Source organism: Onychostoma macrolepis, chromosome 04, assembly GCF_012432095.1.
Source record: "Onychostoma macrolepis isolate SWU-2019 chromosome 04, ASM1243209v1, whole genome shotgun sequence".
Classification (NCBI taxonomy): Eukaryota; Metazoa; Chordata; class Actinopteri; order Cypriniformes; family Cyprinidae; genus Onychostoma; species Onychostoma macrolepis.
The window spans coordinates 25,047,848-25,073,879 of NC_081158.1; the positions used below are offsets into that span (position 1 = coordinate 25,047,848).

The 26,032-nt window shown below is 35.8% G+C and overlaps 1 protein-coding gene across 2 annotated transcripts in view; it reads right to left on the reverse strand.

The window, feature by feature from the left end:
• exoc4 (exocyst complex component 4) overlaps positions 1–26,032 on the reverse strand; it is a 140,999-nt gene that overhangs the window by 68,410 nt on the left and 46,557 nt on the right. Inside the window, exons 10-11 of one of the 2 annotated variants that reach the window (XM_058772581.1) lie at positions 17,665–17,761; positions 15,580–16,446 (exon numbers count right to left, since the gene is read on the reverse strand). In XM_058772581.1, the coding sequence (XP_058628564.1) occupies positions 16,440–16,446; positions 17,665–17,761 (104 nt within the window). In that variant the 3' untranslated portion in view covers positions 15,580–16,439. Of the gene's footprint in view, positions 1–15,579; positions 16,447–17,664; positions 17,762–26,032 lie in introns of those variants that run through there. The other variant, XM_058772580.1, reaches the window with a different exon arrangement.

The following is a 26,032-nucleotide window of genomic DNA, read 5'->3' on the forward strand; positions in this document are numbered from 1 at the left end:
GCCTCTCTATTTAGCGCGGTGTTTTACCTGTTAATATTATTACAGCGTTGACATCTTATACATGCACAGGAAGCGTGCCTATGTTGGTCACTCAGGAAGCATACGGCTGCTGTCCAAAGAACACAGGAACAGGTCATCATCAGTAATTGTCAATTATATGCTTTGATGTGCATTTAACTCTAATTTGTATTCTTTAAATGAGCAGTTTCCCTACAGTACTTGCTGGATTATGGAAGGACTGGAGAGTGTTTGACCCTGAGCTTAATTAATGCAGAAAGATAGATTGTCCAATCCAATAATCCAATTAAATTTTATTAGCCATTAAACACTGTGCATCTCCCTCTCTGTATATATCTCAAATACATGGGTCTTAGACAGTACCGCGAGTGGTTCACCAAATTATTATTTGATGTAGAACTCATTTATGTGAAAAATACATAAAAATGTATAAAGAAGCTAAATGTTTCATTGTCCCTCCCACATTAAAAATGTATGTTAAAATGTAAATGTAATATGACTCAGTACATCAACTGATAGTTTTGCAATATTAACATCGTAATAAAGTATGTAAAACCAATAATATGGTAAAAAATGAAAAAAAAAAAAAAAATACATATACACACAAAATTATTTCAATATTTTCTGTAAGATAAGTAAATTAGCCAATTTTGTTTAAATGAAGGATTGCAGAAATGAGTACACCTTAGATTTAATTCAGCAAATGTATAATATTCTAGGACTTAGTATGTCCTCCAGAACTTTAAGTATACTGCTCTGACCCTTCTTGGCACTGAGTGTACAAGTTCATGACAAATTTTCACATCTGTCCTGTTTAACTCCTGGAGGACGACCTCCTTGAATGCTCTGGTCTTTAATGGGGAGTTTCGCTCAGCTTGTCTCTACAGAATCCCCCACAGCTGCTCAAGAGCGTTAAGATTGAGCGAAATACATGTCCACTGAAGGATTTTCACCTTGGGAGAATGAATATCTTCATTGTCATGTTGAAAACATGCCCAATAATGCAGGGAATGAGGGGAGGGTAGCAAGTTTTTGTATTACATCACACAATAGTGTGTGAATTCATGACAGCGTTGATAAAGCACAACTCCCTCACACCTTCTAAACACCTTTTTTTTTATTGTTATCCATTCCCTGTGAATCAACCCCATTATTTCAGCAATATAACACTAAGCTCACAATGTCAAATGCAGAAACGTTAATTCATGCATTCATGACCTCAAGGTTAGATTATTCATTGCAATGCTTTATTGGGTGATTGTTCTGCACACTTAATAAACAAACTCCAGCTGGTCTAAAATGCATCAGTTAGAGTCCTTCCTAGAACCAGGAAGTACGACCATATTAGCTCGGTTCTGTCAACACTGCACTGGCTACCTATTAAACATTGTATACATTTAAAAATCTTGCTAATTACTTACAAAGCCCTGAATGTTTAGCACCTCAGTATTTGAGCGAGCTCTTATTGCATTATAGTCCTTCATATCCGCTAAGATCTCAAAACTCTGGCCATTTGTTAATACCTAAGATTATCAAAGTCAACTGAGGGCAGTAGATCCTTTTCCTATTTAGTACCGAACACCGTTCTGGAGGCAGACACACTGTCAGTTTAAATCTAGATTAAAAACCCATCTCTTTAACCTGGCTTACACATAACACACTAACACATTTTATTATTCAAATCCGTTAAAGGATTGTTAGGCTGCATTAATTAGGTCAACCAGAATGAGGAACACTTCCCATAACACGCAATATACTTACATCATAAGAAGAATGGAATCTACGCTAATATTAGTCTGTTTTATTCTTATTCTGAGGTCACCGTCGCCACCAGATCCAGTATGTATCCAGGCCTGAACGTCAGTGGAGACCAGGACATCTAGATGAGCCCCAGAGACAGATCCCCAGTGAAGACCTCGTCACCTAGACAACCATCGGCACAAGACCACAGGAACTAGATGAGCCCTCTGCACGATCTGACTCTGCTGCAGCATGGAACAACCTGCTGGTTCGTCTGGCCAGTGGAGAACGACACACTATCTCGACCCACTATTTCCCTATTTAATACTGTAAAGCTCCTTTGACACAATCTGCATTGTAAAAAGCGCTACATAAATAATGGTGACTTGACTTTGATCTACTGTTTGATCTACAGGAATGCATTATAAGTTTAATGATTTATGATGGATTATCAACTAATTATGCACCTTCTTTGTAGGTGTGTTCAGAGAGTATATAGTGTTTTTATTCATCTCAAAGCGCATACAGCACAAAGTCTGGCAGTTAGGGCAAATTCTATAAACACTTGTTTGAATTTTTTTTTTTTTTTTCTTGCACAAAATGCCATTCAGAGTCACAGATCAGATGGAATTCTGGAAAGTGTGTGCAAAGAAAAAGCATCAGCCTGAATCTTCTCATGGTGTTTCTCATCAGAGAACTTGTCAACTTTCCCAAAATTACTGAAATTTAACACAACAACACAAACTAATTTTTACTGTATTTTATTTCTGTAAAATCTGTTTTGCCATGCTGCAGATACAAAGTCCCCAGGGAACTGTGGTGATGTGATGATGATTCACTGTATTTTCCTTTTTGAAGTGATTCCAATAATATTTCAAGCAATTAAAAACCATTATGGCGAACAGTGTGCATCTGAAGTGCCTCTGCAGGAAATAATGCATTATTTATCGGCTTTAATATATCGGCCAAATTTTCTTAGTGGTTCGATAACGATAACAGAAAAATTAACATTATCCCTAAAACCTGTCTTAATTATTTAATGTATGTTTCAATTAATCTGTTATGAAACATGCTATGACAGCCAGTGTGTAATTGAATATTTTAAAAAATTGCCTAGAAATTTTATTATTTATAAGTTAATCTAAGTTTTTTTTTATAAGTTGAGTGATCATCATCTATTTAAAAATAAATACTAATTAAATTTAAGTTTGGGTAAAGTTGTTATGACTAATTGTAACCTTATAATGTAAAAGGGCTCCCTATAGTTTTAAGCATAAGCTAAGGTAGATTTGTATCACTAAGAAAATTTTAATTATAACTGAATGCATTTAAAGAAAGAACAACTTGTTCAGTAAACCACTATTTAAAAAAAAAAAAGGTTTAGTTTTTCCCCCTGCTGTACCGAAATCATACCGAACCAAGACGTTAAAACTGAGGTACGTACCAAACCGTCATATTTGTGTACCGTTATACACCTAATATACATACATACACATATATATATATATATATTTGGTGAACTATCCCTCATTTTATACATCTTTTTATCCACAAAAAAGTTTTCAGTCTGAAAAAAAGATTGCTGCTCTAATACAAGACGACCTCCATTTTGACAAGCTTGTTGCCTTTTTTTTTTTTAGGAAATCTCTGAAATGGCCATTCTCCTCCTCATCTTTTCCTCCGTTGCTCATCTTCCTGGGGAATGAAAGAGCAAGGAAAAGAGAAGAATCTGTTCCTAGACGAATCAACACCAGAGACCGTCTTTCTTCTGAAGCCTGACCCCAGACACGCCAAAGGATCAATCAATTACCTCTCCACTTCAGCAATCAAACAACATTATTATCAGGCATCAGCTCGTCGACCTGGAAAGGCTGGCGAATCAAAGGCTGCTGTGATGTAGCTGCCAGAGCTCTGTGGCTCGGCGCTAACAGAGAGTGGCACCTGCCCTACGCTCCGGGGGGTGAAACACAAAGAGGCAGGGACACACACACAAACTCAGGCGCACACACATGTGTACACATATTGAGGTGTTAAGATGAAAGGTGTAGACCACACGGCTAACTAGACAGCCACATTCATCTGACCTCAAAAACCCAGAGCATACATGCACACAAACAAGTCAGTGAATCACCATTTCCTCTACAGCTCTTTAAAGGGACTGTGCTAATGACTGATACATTTATATATGGTCTTAATCAAGGAGGGAAGCCTGCTTTTTTGGTAAGTTCTGTGAAATTATAAAACTAAACTTTAAAGGGATGGTTCACTCACAAAATTACCCTTAAAGAAAAATTTGTAGCATTATAGAAACATTTTATAGACAAAAACAGTTGAAAGCATTTTTGCAGTGAATAATATTTAATATAACAATAGATATTAATTATAATAATTAAATGTAAAATAATTTCATTTTTACTAGATACCCAAGACAGACTCAAACCCTATAAAAAAGTTATAGATACAACCATTTTTCTCACGTCATAAAGCTTCATAAACCACCAATGTCACATTGACTGTTGTAACAATGTCCTTACTACGTTTCTGGGCCTTGAATGTGGTAGTTTCGTTGCTGTCTATAGAGGTTCAGAAAGCTCTTGGATTTCATCAAAAATATCTTAATTTGTGTTCCGAAGATAAACAAAGGTCTTAGGGGTTTAAAATGACATGAGGGTGAGTAATTAATGACAGAATTTTCATTTTTGGGTGAACTATCCCTTTAAATCAGGTTGTCGACCTCTAATATGGTTGCAAATGAAAAGGCCGTGGTTAGATACAAGCTCCAGAAATTAAATAAAGCCTATCAAATAGCTGCAAAGAGTAAAATCAAAGCAAAAAGGCCCGAAACCACTAATGGCACAATTATTTATTTAGCTAAACCTAACTAGACTATTTATTAGAAGAAATCATGTTTGCCTGAAATACACAAATACATTTGTGCCACTACCTACCTCTAAATTGATACAAAATACATTTTCATAGTCAAAACAAGGGGAAAAAAATTATAACAGCTGTAATCAAAAAGCAAAAAGGAGCAAAAAATTCACAAAATGGGTGGGAAAATGATTAAAAACCCAAGGATTCCATAATCCTGCGAGAACTAGGTCACCTCTGCACTTCAACTTGGCCAAACCACAGAGAAGTCAAGGTCAAAGGTCATGGGCTAACACCACAGAGACAAAAGGTGAGTATGACATTCCATCCTGCCACAGATCTTGCAAATCCACTCCAAGCCATCCTCTATAATTCATAAAGTTCCCGGCTGGAGCATAATCCAGCCACTGGAGGCTAAAATCAAATGCATAGAGGAAAGAAATCAGTTTCGTTATTATAGTGAGAAGTCATTGTGTCTGAGTGAGCACAACACTGAGCGCCATTATTAATGGGGAGCTGTCCAGCGGTGCACTGACCATAGCTTCGCTTGACAACAGGAGGGATAGCGGTGTCCTGCTGGGGTCAAAGGTCATTAGTAACAGTAGGGGTATGGGCACTGTGCTTATATGATACGCTTTGGTCATTACTGTATCAGAGTGCCGGGCCTGAGAGAGACAAAGAGAGAGAAGAGGCATGTTTAATGCATGGCCAGGTGTGTGCAGCTAGCTGAGGCTATTCCGGGCCACAGTGATGACTATCACTGCATTAGAGCGGCCACTGGGCAACATTAATCTTTAATAACACACATACAAGGATTCATGAGCAGCCTAAGATCTTCATGACACTGGTCCTTATTCTTCTCTGTGTGCATGTGTGCGTATGACAACTGGTCGGCTGTTGACTGATGAAGTAAGGATTTGGGGGTCTCATCCCAACTCTGTGGGCAAAAGTATGTGTGTATATATAGAACTATATATACACTCCAAAAAGTCTAAGGACACATTGAAAATCTGGATTTTTATTAATTTAATGCTGGCTTTGATTTTTTTAAGTTAAAAAGTAAACAAAAACAAGAAAAAAAAAAGAAGAGAAGAGAAGAGAACAAAAAAACAAAACAAAAAAACAAAGTAAAGCAAATCAAATCAAAGCAAAACAAAAAGCAAAAAATAAAAATCAACAATTCTATTCACAATTCATTATTCTTTTTCAATTCAACTTTTCACTCAAATAGAAAAAGTAAGTGTGTATATATAAAACTATATATACACACAACCAAAAGTCTAAGGACACATTGAAAATCTGGCTTTGATTTACTTTTTTAAAGTAAAAGACAAAAACAAAACAAAAAGACAACACACAAAACAAAAAACAAAAAAAAAAAAACGAAACCTGACCAAACAAAACAGAACAAAGCAAAGGCAAAGCAAAACACAAATCAAAGCAAAAAAGTAAAACAAAAAGCAAAGCAAAGAAAAGAAAAGGAAAGAAAAAACCCCAAAAAAAACAATTCAACAATTCTTTTAACAATTCATAATTCTTTTTCAATTCAACTTTCACTCAAATAGTTTTTGATTAATTTATTTTTCAAATGAAAAAAGCACTGTTAGTAGTGGTCTCAGGTTTTTTTTAATCCCACTGTTACCGTCCTTACATTTCTATTCTAGCCATCCATTCATTCATTCCTCTTAGGACTCCAGACACTCACCCTGACAACGGCTCTCTCACTGCCTATCCACACCTTCCCTGGCTACCGCTTAGCAACAGAATGGTCTATTCTAGCAGTTTTCTGTTTGAAATCATCTTTTTTGTAACACTGGACATTGTAAGTGAGCATTACAGAGGGTGATAATTGGGGTGTCTTCGGTATCTGCAACTGAAACTTTTACATTTTCAGCTTTTGTTGATAGTGTTCATACTAGCCAGGACACCAGTAAGAAGTATAAGAGAGTATACATAATATACTTTTGGGTGAGTGTGACAGAATATGCAAATTCACTCAGCATTACTCTCATTAAATGCCAGCAATGGGAATACACATTGATGTTTAACTCAAAAAGTTTTCCATAAGAAAAGACAAGGCTTAGACCCCCACTGGTCCGTCAAATCTCCACCACAATCTCAGGCAGACGTGTGGCTTTATTAAATTCGAAAGTTAGTGAGACACAGGCAACTTGCTGAAGTGGCACTTTTTCACGGCGACTCTTTTGTTCGATACTCAGCTCTTTAGTATTTACTTATGCATGGAGTGCAGCAGAGAGGAGGGAGAGATAAAGGGCATCAGCAAGATAAAGCCATACCATAGATGAGAGAAACAAGAGGGGGGAAAAGACAGCACAGCAGCATTTCTCCCCCTCCCTTCATAAGAGCGTGGATGTCCGTCACCGCCATGCAAAACAAATAGCTGTGTTGCTACCTCTGCCTGTTTTCTAACCTTTACCACGGGAAAACACACCATCTTCCTCTTCGCTGTTCTGTTTCTCTCTGATGTATAATGCAGTGCAATATTCACAGCTACGCTTCATAGTGTTTGTGCACGTACGACAGGGGTTATTTACTCAAGAAAATCCCTGGATATATGAGAAAAGATTAAAAAAAGACAAAGGAAAGGCCCAGCTGAGGATACTCTTAAGACTGGCACGCTGGCTGTGACACTCACGCTGAATTCTAATGTAGGCTGGATTTGAACAAAAGGACAGGGTGCTAAAGTAGGAATGAGAAGTATTCGCTTGTTTATGACCAAATCAAGACAAGGGTCAAAATATAGCATGTGAAGCTAGGTGAAAAGGTGTTCGCAAGCCATTTTTACTTCAGTGATGCAAAATATTTCAAAGTGAAACTTTAGAAAACAGTATTGGGGGACTTGGTTTTATCCACTAAGAATTGATTAGATTGTAAAAAGTGGTCCCTACATGACATTTATTTAAAGGAGAAAGGCTGAAAAACTTGGCTTGATGAAAAGAAAGTAATTTTCAGAGGCAAAGGAAGTTATTACATTTTGATGAAAGATTATCAAGACAAATATCTTTCTTTGGACATAAATGTGACCCTGGACCACAATTTTCACAAACTGACCACACTGCAAAAAATACCTCCTAATGAGTTTTTAAGAAGACTTTTTTTTTTTTTTTTGGTAAAAAAAATAAATAAATTAAATAAAATAATAATAATAAAAAAAATGTGTAAATAAAAAATAATAACAATAACAATAAATAATAATAATAATAATAATAAAATAAATATAAAATTAAATAAAGAAAATTAAAAATTAAATAAAAATAAACGGAGCAATTCCAAGAGGGTCCTCACACCATCGGTGCTCGGGCCCTAATAATAAATATCAGCCTACTTAAATTTACTAAACACTTAAAATATACTTAATTGATTATACTTTTTTATTTTAGGTTTATTTTTAATTACTTTATTTTAGATATTTTAAATGGAAAATTGGCATTTTTACAAATATTAGGATTTTCATGCTTTAAGAACAAAACTTTAATTTCATGTTGACTTTAAAGCTCAATATGATATAGCAAGGTGCAAGAGCATCCAGCAAAACCAGCAACTAATGAAATGTGTATACCTGGAAAGTAACCCTAAAACAGTTCGAGCTCTTATTTTGAAACTTTAAGCTCTGGTGGTCTGTCTAAAATAAATGTGCGGACACCATTTGTCCTTTCCGTTGTGAGAGGACACCAAATCAGCTGGAGACACTGCAAGGTGCACATACTAGCGACGGATCGATGGCTCACCCCTAATCTCTTTCAACACAGAGGGAAGGAAAAGCGACAGAGAGAGAGGGAGCCGAAAGACATGTGTGTGAAAAATGCTTGTTGCACAAAACGAAAGCAACTGACAGAAGATTATTACAGCCTGACAAAAGCCCCAATTGGGCCAGAGAGCCAGGTAAACAAACCCTCTCCAGCCCTCTCCAATCAGAGCACATTGATAATTGCAAGTGATGCTGGTGTTCAGTGTCTTCTGTCCTTTCAGATACATAAATACAGCATTTAGACTCTACACCTGAATGAAAAGCCACAGCAAAACCAGTTATGACATAACCAATCACGCTACATGTGGTAAAACGATACTGTTTTTGACTGATACAGACACACACAATGGCACTGGGGCCTGCGGAAACAGACTGAATACTCAAGATTCAATAAAAAAAGAAAAGAAAGAAAAAAAGGTTACATTTTAGTTCTAAATTGTGTTTTATGCTTAAAAAGACAGTAAATTGCCAATGAGGAAAGAAAATAAATGAATAAATAGGGCAACACTGTAGACATTCTACTAACAGTAAGTAACTTTGCAACTACATGTCAACTAGCAGTCATCAGAGTATTAGTAGACTGTCTGCTTAATATCTTCTAACACTTTATTTTGATGGGTCAACAACATACTGCCTATGAGAAACTTTGCAAGTATATGTCGACTTATTTTACTAAACCTAAACCTACCCTACTGAGAGTTAGTAGACATGTAGTTGCAAATTAATGATAATTAGTTGACATGTAGTTACAAAGTTACTTATAGTTAGTAGAATGTCTAAAGTGGACTATCGAAATAAAGTGTAACCATAAATAGAATTTAATTTACTTAATTATTTCATTTACAATTTGCAAGATTTTATGCACATTGCTCATCTTGCTTATTTAGTTACATTTGTTGTTTCACTTAAATTCTAAACTATATTTATGCTTACAGCAAAAAAAAGAAAAGGTGAATGTGGAAATAAAAAAATAAATAAAATAAATAAATACATTTTACTTAACAATTTGGATTATTTTATGCATACTGTTTCATGTTTTATGCATGTGTTTTATTACCTTTGTTGTTACATTTGAAAGATTCTAAATTATGTTATTTTTATGCTTAAAACAAGAAATGAAATTGGCAATGGCTTAAGAAAAATAAAGATGGCTAAATAATTTATTTTAATAACTTAAAATAAATATTAATAATTTTATTGACTTTACAATTAGCAATATTTAAGCATTTTGCTTATCCTGCTAAATGGAGATAGAACTTCCTCATGCTCCAGTAAACTGATCCCTAGTGACAAACACATTTGTATGGACCAGAAACTGAGCAGAACTGACTTTGTCAACAGACATATTGAGTCATTTAGAGACATGCGAGGCCATTCTGGCTAATAGCAGTGTGCTATTGCACAGTTTGTTTATATAACACTAAAGTTTGACTTTTTCTTCAGGAAATGTCTGCCAGATGGTCAACGGAAAGCTAGCCTCCTACACAAAACTGACATGTTCTTTGTAAGGTGATCTGTTTCACTGTTTCTTTCACAGAACGACAAACTGGATGCTAAACAGTCAGGTTTCAGGAGGGGCCATTCAACTGAGACTGCGCTTCTCTCGGTCACTGAAGCCCTGCGAATTGCAAAAGCCCATTCCAAATCATCAGTCCTCATTCTGCTGGACCTATCTGCCGCTTTTGACACTGTCAATCATCAGATACTCCTGTCCACCCTCTCATCACTGGGCATCTCTGGCATTCCACTTCGCTGGTTTGAATCCTATCTCACTGGTAGGTCTTTCAGGGTGGCCTGGGGAGGTGAGGTATCCAAAGCACATACACTGGTCACTGGGGTTCCTCAGGGATCAGTTCTTGGACCCTCCTCTTCTCCACATACACTACATCACTGGGTCCCATCATACAGGCACATGGATTCTCATACCATTGCTACGCTGATGACACACAGCTCTACCTCTCTTTTCAACCAGATGATCCAACGGTAACTGCAAGGATCTCAGGTTGCCTGGCGGACATCTCGGCATGGATGAAAGAACATCACCTGCAGCTCAACCTGGCAAAGACTGAGCTTCTTGTCCTCCCTGCCACTCCGACTCTACAGCATGACTTCACGATCCAGTTAGGTTCATCAACAATAACCCCATCAACTTCGGTCAGAAATCTTGGTGTAATCTTTGATGATCAGCTGACCTTCAAAGACCACATTACAAAAACTGCTCGATCTTGCAGGTTTGCACTATATAACATCAGAAAGATCAGGCCCTTTCTGACAGAGCATGCTGCACAACTTCTTGTCCAGGCCCTTGTCATTTCTAGGCTGGACTATTGCAATGCTCTTCTGGCTGGACTTCCGTCTAATACAGTCAAACCTCTACAAATGATTCAGAATGCAGCGGCACGACTGGTCTTCAACGAGCCCAAAAGAGCCCATGTTACACCTCTCTTTATCTCCTGCACTGGCTACCAATCACGGCTCGCATCAAGTTCAAGACACTGATGCTTGCATATAGAACAACCACTGGCTCAGCACCCGTTTACTTGCACTCTCTATTAACAAACTACATCCCCTCCAGAAATCTGAGATCTGCTAGTGAGCGACGCCTCGTGATACCATCACAGAGAGGCGCAAAATCACTCTCTAGATCATTCTCATTCACCATTCCTGGCTGGTGGAACGATCTTCCCACCTCTATCCGGAATGCTGGATCCCTGTCAATCTTCAAGCAACAACTGAAAACTCATCTCTTTCGACAGCACTTGACTTCATCCTAAACTTAAAAAAAAAAAAAAAAAAAAAATTATCTTTACTTATTCCTTCCTTTGGTAGTTTGTATTTATTTGAACAATGTCTGAGACTTGGTGTTGCAAGCACTTCGTATGTCTGATTGCCTCTTCAAGATTAATCGCTCGATGTATTCCCCAATTGTAAGTCGCTTTGGATAAAAGCGTCTGCTAAATGACTAAATGTAAATGTAAATGTAAAATGTGATAGTGACTTTAAAAAAGACGTTTAACAATGTGAAAATATGTTATGTCATTTGCACAGTTTCACAGGTGGAAAGCTTTCCGTCATCACGAGCCAATCGGATGACAGTGATGAAGCCTTATTAGGCTCAACGGTGTACTTATCATATTAGCAGCCGATATCCTACAACTATCACAGAGATCCTTTACCGACACTTGGTCCTAATATGTGCTGACAGTAGAAGAACAGGAAAGACTTTCTCTTATCGTGGCTCTTTGTTTCTGCACTGTCCTATCATCATGGCAGTCTTCCTATCTCGTGTAGGGCAATACGTGACCAGATAATGCCCGGACATGACTGGATGGATGAGAGAGTAGATGAATGAAAGGACAGATACCTGGAAAAAGAAAGATATCTGATAGTGTGTCCATTCATCTCAATGGCAGTTGCTTGGCTGACGCATGATATGCTTCCATCTGGGTTATAACGAGGCACTTATCATGTGAATAGGGTCAATACACTTTAATGATGGTTGCAGTGTGCATAAAAATGTAGAAATTACAATTATAATAGTTTGCCTATAGGAATACGGAAAAAAAATGTACTTCAAGGTATATTCTATGAAAATACACAATTATCTGTTTTGCTGTAAAAGTAAATGTATTTTGCTTTGACTACAAAACAAAAAATAATTAAGAAAATGCATTTTCGTAGTGTATTAACAACTAAAATAACTATATAAAAGTGGATTTACACTGTCAACTTATGATGAACTACCTTCAGGTCTTCTGAATATAGCGAATATAGCTGAATATAGTCCAGAGACAGCTACCTGGACTACAAGTATATTTTTAGACCACTGTAAAACATACAAAACACAATGCTGCTTTTATATCCGTGGTTACAAACAGTCAAATGCGTTTAACGCTACGCCTCCGGCGGGAAAAAAAAAAGTACAGAACTGTCCAGGAAATTGGTCACAGCCATCAATAACTCTAAAAGTTTTGACAATTCTCAAATAGCCTTCTCTGTGATCTGCAGAATTGCTTTTTCCCATCCCTTTGAAGAAATTGATACCTTGTGTAAAGAGAGCAAGAGAGAGAGATCAAAAAGAGGGGATGGGAGGGAAAAGATGTCAAACTAAAATAAAAGTGCTACAACAGGAAAAAAAAAATATTGAGTTTTACAATTACCTACAATTGTATCTAAGTGTAAAACTGATGGAAACTGTTAAACTGAAAGCAAGAACAGAGAGAAATACTGGGCAGAGGAAGAAAAGACAGAAGTGTCATAATTTTTAAACTTGAAAAGTTATATAGTTTGTGTCAAGTTTTCCTCAAAAATTAATATTAACAACTAGATAAAAAAGTTTGTCAAGACAAACTTTAAGTTGGCTTGAGAAAGCCGGGCCAGAAATAATTTAAAGGAATAGTTCAACCAAAAATAAAAACTTAACCCTCATGTTGTTCCAAACCTGTGTAAGTTTCTTTCTTATGTTGAACACAAAAGAAGATATTTTAAATAATTTTGAAGAACCAAACAGTTGTTGGTCTCCATTGACTTCTATAGTAGGGGGAAAAAATACTATGGAAATTAATAGGGACCATCAACTATATAAATATAAATATATATGTTTAACATAAGAAAGAAACTCATACAGGTTTGGAACAACATGAGGGTGAGCAAATCATGACAATTTTCATTTTTGGGTGAACTTTTCCTTTAATAATAATTCATTCAATAATAATGTTTGTGTTTGGTAAAAATTCTTTTTAGACCTTTATCTAGCAAAGATCCATTTAATGTGACAGTAAAGGGTGCAAAAGTAACAGTGGAGACTTTTACATCATTACAAAATATTTCTATTTCAAATAAATTGTTATTTTGAACTTTATATTCATCAGAGAATCCAAAAAAAAAAACACAGTCTCACTAAAATATTAAGCATCGTAATTGTTTTCAACATTAATAACAACAATAAATGTTTCTTGTGCACCAAATCAGCATATGTTTATATCTGAAGGATCATAATGTCCCCTAAAAATTTTACCTTTCAATCAAATGATTAAATTACAATTTAAAATATATTAAAATATAAATCAGTTACTTTAAACTGTAAAAATATTTCACAATATTATTTGTGTTTTTACTGTATTTTGATTAAATGAAGCCTTGGTGAACATAAGAGACTTCTTTCAAAAACATTTAAACTTAAATTTATTTATTTATTCATTTAAATTTACATTTATTCATTTAAGTTTAAATTCATGAATATTCTTACACTATCAAAAGAAAAATAAGTCTTAAATGCCAATTCATGTTGACACAAAAACACACATCAAGCTAGCAATCAATGTTTTTCTCAACTTCTCAAATGTCACTTTCAACTCAACTACCAATACCCCGACCTGCTCCTTCCGCCCACCCCAGCCCAGGAGGCCGGCGGCCCTAACATCTGCTCTCTGGCCGGGGTGTGATCTCACAGACTCCAGGCCCTGCCAGGCCTAATCACCTCTGAGCATGGATGCATACAAGAGGAGAGATTATGGCAAGCCGCAGAGTGCCCCCTTTTCAAAATGCCAACCTCAGTCAGGGCAGGAGGGTTTAAATACCACTCAAATGTCAGTGTGAGGCCCCACAAGTCAAACTAAATTACCTCCTACCTGCTCCGTCTCCCCTCTCGCTGTAGTGAGCATGTCTCCAATTCACATGCGTAGCCAAACACACACATAAACATAAAAACCCACAAACTCGTCACTCAAAAACACACCAGCTAACAGACTAACATGAAACACTGCGAGTACTTCCAAACTGATTCAAGTAGTTGAAAGCAACGGAAACGTACACAAACACACACAGACACGTACACAAGCGTTCATTATGGAGCAACCGTATTGATCTATCAGGAGAGATTTGATACTCTGCAAAGTGTTTTCACACTTTACAGTGCAAGCGGAGCCCATATATTAACGTACAGTGAGCGGGTTTGGAGACGTGTGAAGCTCCCCAACGGGATTATCGATCTCCTCGGACTGCTCCTGCCCAGCATCAATCAAAAAAGCATCAAGTCCACACCTCTGAGATCTTCAACGTCAGCCTCTTCCACATAAACTATTGATCACAAATTGCATGGTGAATTGATTGGCAGTAACATTAAGAGCCTGTATTGATCACGGCGTAAGTTTAGGTTCTTCTCGGTCACTGATAAAACAAACTCCTGCTTTAGTCCACACAGGTATAGTTCGATCGGCGCGTGGGGTTTAATAAAGGGGTCAAGGATTGGCTGGTTAGCATGGTCCAGTTTGCCCCTGTAACTACAGCACTCTGGTGACAAAAACTACCTTTTCCTTTGATGTACATTCAAAAGCAACTGTGCAATTTGACAAAATCATTCAAGCAACATATTGATTGCATATATTTCATATATGATTTCATAATTATTTAATTAATTTATTTATTTAATTTTACATATTTATCTTTCTGCTGACTTTGAGACAGTGACACAGAAAATACAAAGTTATGACTGTCAATAATAACTAATATACACCAAAAATGACTCTTCATCAATTTATAAACTATATCAAAAAATATCCTAAATATATAATGAAAAATATATGAGAATAAAAAATAATATGCTTAATGTTTATAATATATTTATGATGTTCACACACTTTTTTATTTTATTTTTTTAAAGTATTTTAAAAAGTTTGGTCTTTTAAATACTGCTGAAGAAATCATGTGAAAAAAATACTTTTTTATAATATATGTTTATACAAAAATGTTTGGTGTGCAAAATATGCTTAGAAATATATTTTTAGGTAACACTTTATTTTAAGGTGTCCTTGTTACACGTTACATGTACTTACCATTACAATAACAATAAATTATGCATAATTACATGCAAGTAACCCTAATCATATAGTACGTACATGTAGTTAATTAATATTACTCAGTAGTTAAATGTATAATTAAACTGTAACAAGGACACCTTAAAATAAAGTTTAACCTATTTTTACACATTTTACAAAAGTTTATTCTTATAACAGTGTGTTTTAGCATCACTCTTATAGTTTTCACTAATATTTTGAATCAGTTTTCATTTTCCAATTTCATTTTAGTTAAAGTTTTAGTAACTTTATTGTGTAGTACATGCTAAATTAAAATGAGAAAAGACTTTGACAGCATGTTTAAAATATTTCAGGTGACATTTATTTCATTTCTAGTAACAATTTTTTTATGGTTTTAATTTTAGTTTCAGAGTGAAAGATATGCATAATTTTCAAAAAGCATAAACAACTTCAAGTCAAGTCTGTTTTCCTGTTTTTGTCCTCATATTACATATTGTAAACTAAAATGTTAAATGCCATCAAACAAACATGTCATTTTAGTTAGAGTAAATTATATGAAATATAATTTTGCTGAAATGAAATAATGAAATAACTTTGACTAAAATAAATTAAAAGCTAAAAGATGATTCTGACAATAAGTGATTAATCACATGCGATATACAGACACACAAAAAAAATGCATCCCAAAAGCAAAGACAGCTACAAGGAAATCTTTCTCCAGAAATAACAGTCCTCATAGGTTTAAACGTGTATCAGTGCAGCAAAGCATTAAGCCCCCTGAACACAGCCAAGGACGGGCGGCCACACATCAGGCTCCTCGCACAGGACTATGACTGATAGCAGCCATTATGTGGCGGCAGGCAAAAGGTGGAGAGCAGTCACTCGTTTATTCATGCATTCATTTGTTCGGTCCGTCACCCCAGCAGGGACCAGATGAGCTGTCCATACTGTCGGAGCGATGATCCGCCTGCCATTCATCTCAGACGGACAGCTGTCTGACACGCCCTCTGCCCATCCCCTGCTGCTGTCGCACTGCTCACATCAACACTGAGAGCAGCTCATTTAGATTAATGAACATGGCCAGAATACATCAGTGTGCAGCAGGTGCCTCCTCTTCATAGTGGGCGTACTGTAAAATATCTGCAGTGTTCGCGATCCAGCCAGAATCACAGCAGGCCAAAACATGTATTTTCCCCAAATGACTGCTAGCAACAGGGTTGATGCTTTTATATCCTGAAATGCAAGTTTGTAATGGACTAAATGGGGATATTATGCACTTGTTGCCAGGAAAGTTTGGTAGACTCAACATAAGTTCATCACTATTGAAGTGATTGATACATAAAATAATGAGGACAGACCTGATAAGCAGTCAGGATGAGAAGACAACACGCAGTGATTTGGTACCATTACGACAAAACTGACAAATTAGACACTTTCGTGCTCAAATTAACGATGAAGATCAAAGCTAAAGCTAAGTTTGCAACTATTTTTTCTCATACGAGTGCAAAACTCACTGCCACAATTCTATGCAGCTGCTAGTTGACTGCATACTAGAAAGTCACAAAAGCCTATCAAGAATAACTAGATATGGTTCAGATATCTTTAATGCAAGTCATTTTTTTAAATCATCAACAAGGTGAAAATCATGCATTTTATAACATTCACACACCTCTTCTAAAAAAGCCACAGGATTTAAGACATCATTCTTGTTCAAGTTACATTCTTAAGCTTTTAAGAATTTTCATTAGGGTTAAATACTAGGGTTAAAGTTAAATGCTACTATAATAGTGTTGCTTGATTTGCCATGGGTTAAAATGTGTAGAATAATATAATTTGACATAAAATCTGCCTTCTATTCATATGTGGTATAACAATGCAAGGCGTACATCCACAGTATGCATTAACACCAACACGTCTTTTAAAAGAGAGTCTGAGAAGGGTGTTACATCCAGGACAAACTAACATCAAGCCATCTGAAAGTGACAGTGACCATGTCTTGGAAAAAATAAAAAATAAAAAACAGAAAATCAATGCGCCGCGGCTCGGATGTAATTGCGAGCAATAGGAGTATCGGGAAGTCCAGTCACGTTGTGGGCAGGACGACCATGCTTGGGATATGTCTCTGTATTAGAGTGCTAATATGACAGGGCATTAGTGGGCTGGACCGATGATCCAATAGATTAGGAGATTGAAAGGAAAATTGAATGCGGAGCGGTTCTAAACGGAACACTCCAATTGATACCGTCAGAACAAATCAAAATCAATGGCAGGGGCTCGGTAACGACGCGGTAATGGCCGCCGGCCATGAAAAATATGAAAGGAAGGGGAAAAAAAATGATCACATGCTATGCACCGAGGAGACAGATGAAGCGGGGGAGAGTTTAAACAGCTTGCTGAAATGCAGCTTTATAAAGCATGTTCGGTTGACGTGCATTTGTGAACAAGACCTACCTAAGCAATGGCTGAAAGATGACCGTAATGTTTCTGGCTCCTGGTTTACACAGGAACTTAGTCTCTCCTCCCTCAATCAGGTTATCATCAGCTCCACCTGGATAGAAAGACACAGGAAGAAACAATTAAACTGATTTTCTTCAAAAATACGTTTTTAAAAACAAACTCAACTGATATGGACCCTTCACATGGGATGCGCTTTTGCATTACACTGCACAACGCAACAGAACAGAATGCAGGTGTTTTGAGAAACATTTTCAGAAATTAAACTTCATTAAAGTTGAAAAAACACTTATGGCTCAAAACGCTGAAAAATAAGTAAATCACAATGGTCAAAGAAGTCTGTACAGCATATGAAAAAAAGAAATTAGACAACAACACAGACAAACTAAACAAATGTTTACACTTAAAGAAAAACATGGCAGCAGCACACTTATGGATTCCATGAACTTTCCATGATTGTTTCCATGAACGATGATAAAATACAATTTAGCAGTCACAAAATATTGGACTGCTAAATGCCAGAAAGCAAAGCAAAAAAACAACAAAAGCACAAAACAAAAAGAAAAAAGCCAAAGAGCAAAAGCAAAGCACCAAAAAAAAAAAAACTAAACAAAAAACAAAGCACAAAACAAAAACAATCTGTGTATCATTTGTTCATTCATTTTTTTTATTTAATATTGAAAGTAGAAAAATGAAAAAAAAAAAAAAAAAAATCCTTTTTTTGTTTTTTTTCAAAAAACTAAAAACGAGAATTCAACTTAAATTTTCATTTTTGGTTCAGGGATAGAACCAAAAATGAAGCTATTCATTAGTCTGTCTGTTTGATGAAAAAAGATTAAATGTAGTTGCAATAAATGCAAAAAGAATCCGTACAACTGCAGCAGCGGAGGACTATTATTCTGCCACATGAAAACTGCGGAAGAACTGATGATGGCACGGTTTGATCTTAGGCTGACCAATCAGCAGAAAGGGGTGTTTAATTCCCATCCACGTGTAGAAATAGAATATTCAAGCTGTTTATTAATTTTTCTATCCCTGAATGAAAAAGTTATTTAAGCTGAATTCTCGTTTTTAAAAAAAAAAAAAAAATGAAAAATCGAAAAAGGAACCGTTTTTTCATTTTCATTTTCAATAATAAAAAAAAACGAGTGAACGAATGATACACGGATTTAAAAAGCAAAGCACAAAACAAAAATCAAAAGCACAAAACAAAACAAAAGCACAAAACAAAAAGCAAAGCACAAAACAAAACAAAAGCAAAATCACAAAACAAAACAAAAAGCAAAGCACAAAACAAAAGCAAAAACAAAAGTAAACCAAAGCAAAAAACAAAAAACAAATCAAAAGCAATGCAAACAATAAAATATCGTGGTCAACCATCAAAAAAAGTAATTTTGTCAAATCATTGCAATTTACCACAAGCCAGATAGAGAGATACAAGACTCCCCCTCCTCTCTCTCCCATTTGCCCCACTGTGTCTGTGCGTAGTCCTGCGCTAACAGGGTTAATAAGAAAATCATGGCTGTGTAACTCTCTCATGATGAGGCAGGGCCCAAAAAAATGAAGTGAGCTCCAATCCTTATTAGCTCCACTCATCCACAAGTAATCAATATAATTGACAGCAAGAGAATAAAGTCTGCCATCAATAAGAACATTCCCGGGTGCACAGAATGTGTTTGCGTGGCCTCATGGGTCGGTGAAGTGCCACGGCAGCGGCCCACTGGTATCCCTCTCGCACTGTGACAATGTTATTCATTAAAATTTCACAGCCCTTTGCCATTTCCACTGGAGAGACTGCTGTAACTACGTAGCACTAAGCCTGGGCACTGCTATCCTGACAAACACCATGCAGGAAACACACACACATCTGAGACACTCGTGCACATCACAAACACACACAAGTCCTCAGTGGAGAATCACTTTAATTTCTTTTATCAGTCAGTTGATACATGAGATTTCTTGCCCAGGGGATGGGAAATGAGTCCAGGCACAGGAACACAAATATTAATGCCAGACGCACATAAAGCACGTGTGATGGATTTGGACTGCCGTGGAATTACAAGTGAAGCAAAAGAGTGTGCTTGTATGATTTGTCTCCAATGTTGTGATCTCAGACCCACTGGGTTTAATCGCAAGGTTGGAATCAGAGTCATCCTGTGTTCATTGTTTTAGGAGACAGGACGTGCTTCAAATGAGAAATGAGTTCACCTTTCACTGCACTAAAAATCCTGCAGCGCACCTGTCCAGCATACGAACGCACCTCCCGCTGCTGTTCTTGTCATTTCACCTTCCTGAGATTCTTCATGGAGCACATCCTGATGAAAAGCTCCCTCTCTCTTATTTCATTTCCACCCCTTTTTCTCATTAAAAAGACAAGAGGATTCTTTTTCCTCTCTAAAAGCTTTCTGGTTGGAGCTCTGGCTGTTTTCAAAGTTGCTGCTCTGGAAAGGGAACTCATCTTCGTCTTCCTTAGCTTCCTGTTTCTCTTTTTCTCTCAATATATCCAATCTCTCTCCCGCTAATTCGATTAAGACTCAATTACATCAGCAAAACAAGAAAACACAGCTGCCACCGCACACGCTGACTCTGACTTAGACAAGCGACGAGAGGAGAGAAGTGTTACGAAAACAGTTGTATGATTAAAAAAAAGGCATAAATGCATCAATTTAAGTGAAAAAATAGGTAGAAAAACTGGTTTGAAATGATAAAACTATTTTGTTATGCAGCATATGCCATAGTTTTCCACCAGATGTCTTTGACGTTTATAGCTGTCATGTTACAATATAGCTGTAACATTTCCAGGTATTATTTTAATTTAAAAACATAATTCTTATTTGTTGTAATAATAATAATTATTATTATTATTATTTCATTACATTATTTAATTCATTCATTACAAAATTAAGAAAATACACTACTATATTTATAACAGTAATTAGTAGTAGTAGTAGTAGTAGCAGATAGTTATTATTATTATTATTATTTCTTCATCACAACAAAAATTAATAAACAAATGGAAAATATTACATTTTCTTAATATTATATTAATTATAGTAATTAGTAGTAGCAGTAGTAGATAATATTTTTATTATTGTTATTTCATTACAACAAAAATTATTAAAACATAAGAAAATATACTATTATATTAATAATAGTAATTAGTAGTAGTAATTATAGTAGTACATAACAATAATAATAATAATTATTATTATTTCATTACAACAAAATGTATACAAAATAAGAAAATATACTCTTATATTAATAATAGTAATTAGTAGTAGTACATAATAATAATAATAATAATAACTAGTATTATTATTAATACATAGAGAAAATAAGAAACTAATAAGAAATTTAGTAGCAGCGGTAGTAGTAATAATTATACTAATAATAAAAGAAAATAATGTTTCATGAAAATATATAAAAAATATTGCTAAAAATAAAAGATTGCATCAACTGAAAGAAAATTGTCCTCTACTTAGTGTTTTTAAATATTTTTAATAAAATTTGAGTAAATATTGTGTAAAACAAGTGCTCATTTAATTTGTACAATTTGGTGTCTTTCATTTGCTATCATTAAATTGTATCACACCTTGCCCTCCTGAAATCAGTATGAGCCATTGAAAACCCCAAACAGTTGACCACTAATTAAAAACACATAAATGAAAGCTGTGATAGCCAGCAGGTCAAGGAGTTACGCATCCAGATTGTGCAGTTACATTTAATGGCAAAGACAGAGGAGAAAATGTCATCCGTTGCCAGACTGGCTTGACTCAAATCATTATTCAGAATCCTTCCAGTACATATTAATGAAGGTCCTTTAAAATGTTGTCAGCACAACAGACTTTGACTGGAAAAGCAACCGGCCAACATCTGCTATGTTAAATCTAAACAATCATTCACAACAGTTTAACAAGTTATTCCAACATTTTACCAGTCAAATCCGAACAAATGTGAACAAATGGTGACAAGTTAGCTGGTCCAGTTTATTATTATGTGCCTCCACATCTGTTGGCGGTTTATTATTATGCTGAAGCACGTTTCCTTTGATAATCTATGTGTGCATAAGATTGTGCGAGTGTGTATGAGAGGTGTTATAGCCTGGTCTCCTGTGAATGCCGCTAATCTAGGATTGAAGGGAGGGTGCGTATGCGCCTTAACATCAAATTTACATTTCTATTCTTGGCAGATGCTCTCTAACCAAAGCGACTTACAAGAAAGAGCACGTATTGTGCAAGTCAGTCTTGATGAGTGAAAAGTGTGTGACTGCGCATGCACACACACCTCCCACTCATGTCAGCCCCCATGTAATCAAGCCAGCCAGTGACTTAGTGAAATTGCATTAGCTACACTTTCGTGGGTTTGATTAGAAATGGTTTGATCTGAGATGTACTATGTCCCTACAGCCGAGGAACGTGTAGTGCCTTCTCTAACACCAGCCATCCCAGTGACTCAATCTGTGCGTGTGTGTGAGTGTGAGAGAGAGAGAGAGAGAAGGAAATAAATGCATGTCAATGTGTGAGGTCATGCAATCAGGCTGAAAAGTCTGCTGTAGAGTGTGTGTTTGTGTGACAAAAACATCAGCAACAGATTGGTGATCACTCATTTACAGTGAATGTCAATATTGGAGGCACACTGGTTGTGTAAACCAAACTGTCAACTCTGATCCAGCTACTATGTGTGTCTGCTGAGGACATCAACAACAAAATCAATCCCACTGCAGAATGACACAGCAGTGTGGCAGACCAGTTAATGTGCAACACAGAAATAACACATAAAACCAAAATTCCGGAAATGTTGGGACGTTTTTTAAATTTGAATAAAATGATAACTAAAAGAATTTCAAATCACATGAGCCAAGATTTTATTCACAATAGAACATAGATAACATAACTGTTTAAACTGAGAAATTTTACTATTTTATGAACAAAATTAGCTCATTTCAAATGTGATGCCTGCTACTGGTCTCAAAATAGTTGGGACGGGGGCATGTTTACCATGGTGTAGCATCTCCTCTTCTTTTCAAAACAGTTTGAAGACGTCTGGGCATCGAGGTTATGAGTTTTGGTGTTGGAATTTGATCCCATTCTTGCCTGATATAGGTTTCAGCTGCTGAAGAGTTTGTGGTCGTCTTTGACGTATTTTTCATTTAAATATGTGCCAAATGTTCTCTATAGGTGAAATATCTGGACTGCACGCAGGCCAATCCAGCACCTGGACTCTTCTACTACGAAGCCATGCTGTTGTAATAGCTGCAGTATGTGGTTTTGCATTGTCCTGCTGAAATACACAAGGTCTTCACTGAAATAGATGCCGTCTGGAGGGGAGCATATGTTGCTCTAAAACCTTTATATATCTTTCAGCATTCATACTGCCTTCCAAAACATGCAAGCTGCCCATACCGTATGCACTTATGCACCCCCATACCATCAGAGATGCTGGCTTTTGAACTGAACGCTGATAACACGCTGGAAGGTCTCCCTCCTCTTTAGCCCGGAGGACACGGCGTCCGTGATTTCCAACAAGAATGCCAAATCAAACTGAATCTTTTGATGATGTTATGCACTGTAGATGATGAGATTTGCAAAGCCTTTGCAATTTGACATTGAGTAACATTGTTTTTAAAGTATTCCACAATCTTTTTACGCACTCTTTTACAGATTGGAGAACCTCTGCCCATCTTTACTTCTGAGAGACTCTGCCTCTCTAAGACATCCCTTTTATAGCTAATCATGTTACAGACCTGATGTCAATTAACCTAATTAGTTGCTACATATTCTCCCAGCTGAATCTATTCAAAATTTCTTACTTTTTCAGCCCTTTGTTGCCCCCGTGCCAACTTTTTTGAGACCTGCTATAGCAGGCATCAGATTTGACATCAGCTCATTTAGTGGATAAAAGTGTAAAATTTCTCCGTTTAAACATTTGATATGTTCTCTATGTTCTATTGTGAATAAAATATTGGCTCATGTGATCTGAAAGTCTTTTAGTTTTCATTTAATTCAAATTTTAAAAAAATGTCCCAACATTTCCAGAATTCAGGTTGTATATAAAGTGGGCATGTATAAATGTCACTACATTAGATGCAAAATATCAAACAAAATGTCACCTGCAGCCGATTTATGCTACAATTCAGTTCCTTAGATCTATCATAGATTTTATTAGCCAGTTTTGCAGCTGCTTACTGGTACAAAACTTATTTCTATTGTTAATTTAGGTAGTCAGTGTTTCTCAAGTTCACACCTAATTTAATTTAAAACAGTGTATATATTGTTTTAAAATGAAACAATATAATAACAATATTTTTTATAGTTGTTGTTGAATACCATTTTTTTTAATTAATTTTGAACAGTGCACCTATTGTTTAAAAATAATAATGTTTAAATAATTTTAATGTTGTGCATATTGTATGTATAATGTATCTATTGAATAATAATAATAATCATAGTAGTAGTATTAGTAGTAGTTTGGACGGTGCATTTATTATTTTACAATACTTATATTATTATTATTATTATTATTATTAAAATAGATGCACTGTTTGATTACTATTGGGTTAATGTTATAGAATTTATTATTATTATTATTATTATTATAGATGCACTGTTTGATTACTATTGGATTAATGTTATTGGATTTGGAAAATTTATTGTCACATTTAGTATGTTATTATTACAACAACACCACCAACAACAATAATAAAATTTATAATAATAATAATTAGAACAACAAGTATTTTATTTATTATATAAAAATATTATGATAAATTATTGTTGTTGTTGTTGTTGTTATTCTTATTATTATTGTCATGTGTTTTTTTTTTTTAAATCATTAATTAATAATAATAATAATAATAACAACAACAAAACCAAATGTATTTCTTGAGAAGTGTGCCTGTGCTATCTTCATTTAAAATAATAGTAAAGTGCTTTGATCTTTTGTTAAGTAATGCAATGACACTTGAACACTTAAGTTGGGCTTAAGTGTCCAGATACTTTTTTTTTTCTTTTTTTTTTTTAAATCGGACGAGGCCTTCCCACAACATAAACACATACTTGAAAATACACATAAACACAAGGCACAGCCCGTCGTTCTCTGTTTGTACAGTGTTCTGAGTTGGTCTCCATGGGTTAGTTATCAGTTGAGCTGCCACAGACAGACAGACTACACAGCACAAACCCATACCAGCTGCCAGGTTTCTCCAAACAAAACAGAATGAAGATCGACAGGTGTGTGTGTGTGCGTGGCCAATCAGTGCTGTCAGGCAGAAACCTCCAACTTGAAAAAGAACAGGCCAATTTTCAATAATTCATGACTTCCCAGTTGGCCTGGTTATAATTCCTCTGCCATGTCTTCATGTCTGATTGGCTTCTGATGAGGCTCCTCTATTATTAAAACTCATTTGAGGGACAATATTCCAATATTTCCGGCCAGGAGAGAGCCGAGACCACTAGCTCTGTGTGTTGACAATGCACCGAGATGACAATTAAACAAATTAATGAATTAATACATAATTGTGAAAATAGAGTTGCATAAATTATTAACTGTGTCATGGTGGGCAATTCCCCTCGCTTCGGAAAAGATGCTTTTATACATTAATTTTTGATAAGCTCTGAATCTTTGCACCTAGAGAAAAACAATCTGCTTTTTGTCAGATCCATAGTGATTAGTCCACACACTCAAGACAAGTTAAGATGTGGCTCTCATTCAGCAGATTCAGGTTTGAATTCACTCTCAATTATACGCAAATGACATATTCAGCTTGAAATGTTTATATTTAGTCCAGCCAGTCCTGAATACTTGTGCTTTATCTATACAAGTCTATAAATCCAACTTTTTTCATGCTTACTGAAACAACTCAGGCACCAACTGATGTCTCACAAGGTCAAAAATGCAAGGTAGTGAAGGTAATAAAGTCAAGTTGTTGATTAGATTGACCACGATCTTCTCCTCCCTACAAATAATGGTATATCTGGCCTCCATCTAACAGCCCTGATTACTGAGCCATCACTACTGCTTCATTTGACTCCAATACGAAAGAGAAAATAAAGTCAACCCCTCCACTTCCAATCAGACACTCATGCCCATAATAGCACACACCCTCTTATTTCACCTGTCTGGCTCTCTTTCAATATACTTCTGTTTTTCTTTACTCACAGTTTCTTTCGTTCTCATCACAAGCACCATTTCAACTGAAATAGAAAAGGAATAATACAAAATATTCTTATTGAACTAGTAATAATTATAAACTAAAGAGGAAGACTACGGTTAAATGTATTATAATTATTGCAAGTAAAATTTTTCTTTCTGTCTGTCTCTCTTTAAGGCGTTCACACTGCGCTTAACTTCTTGGCTAACGTCTTTT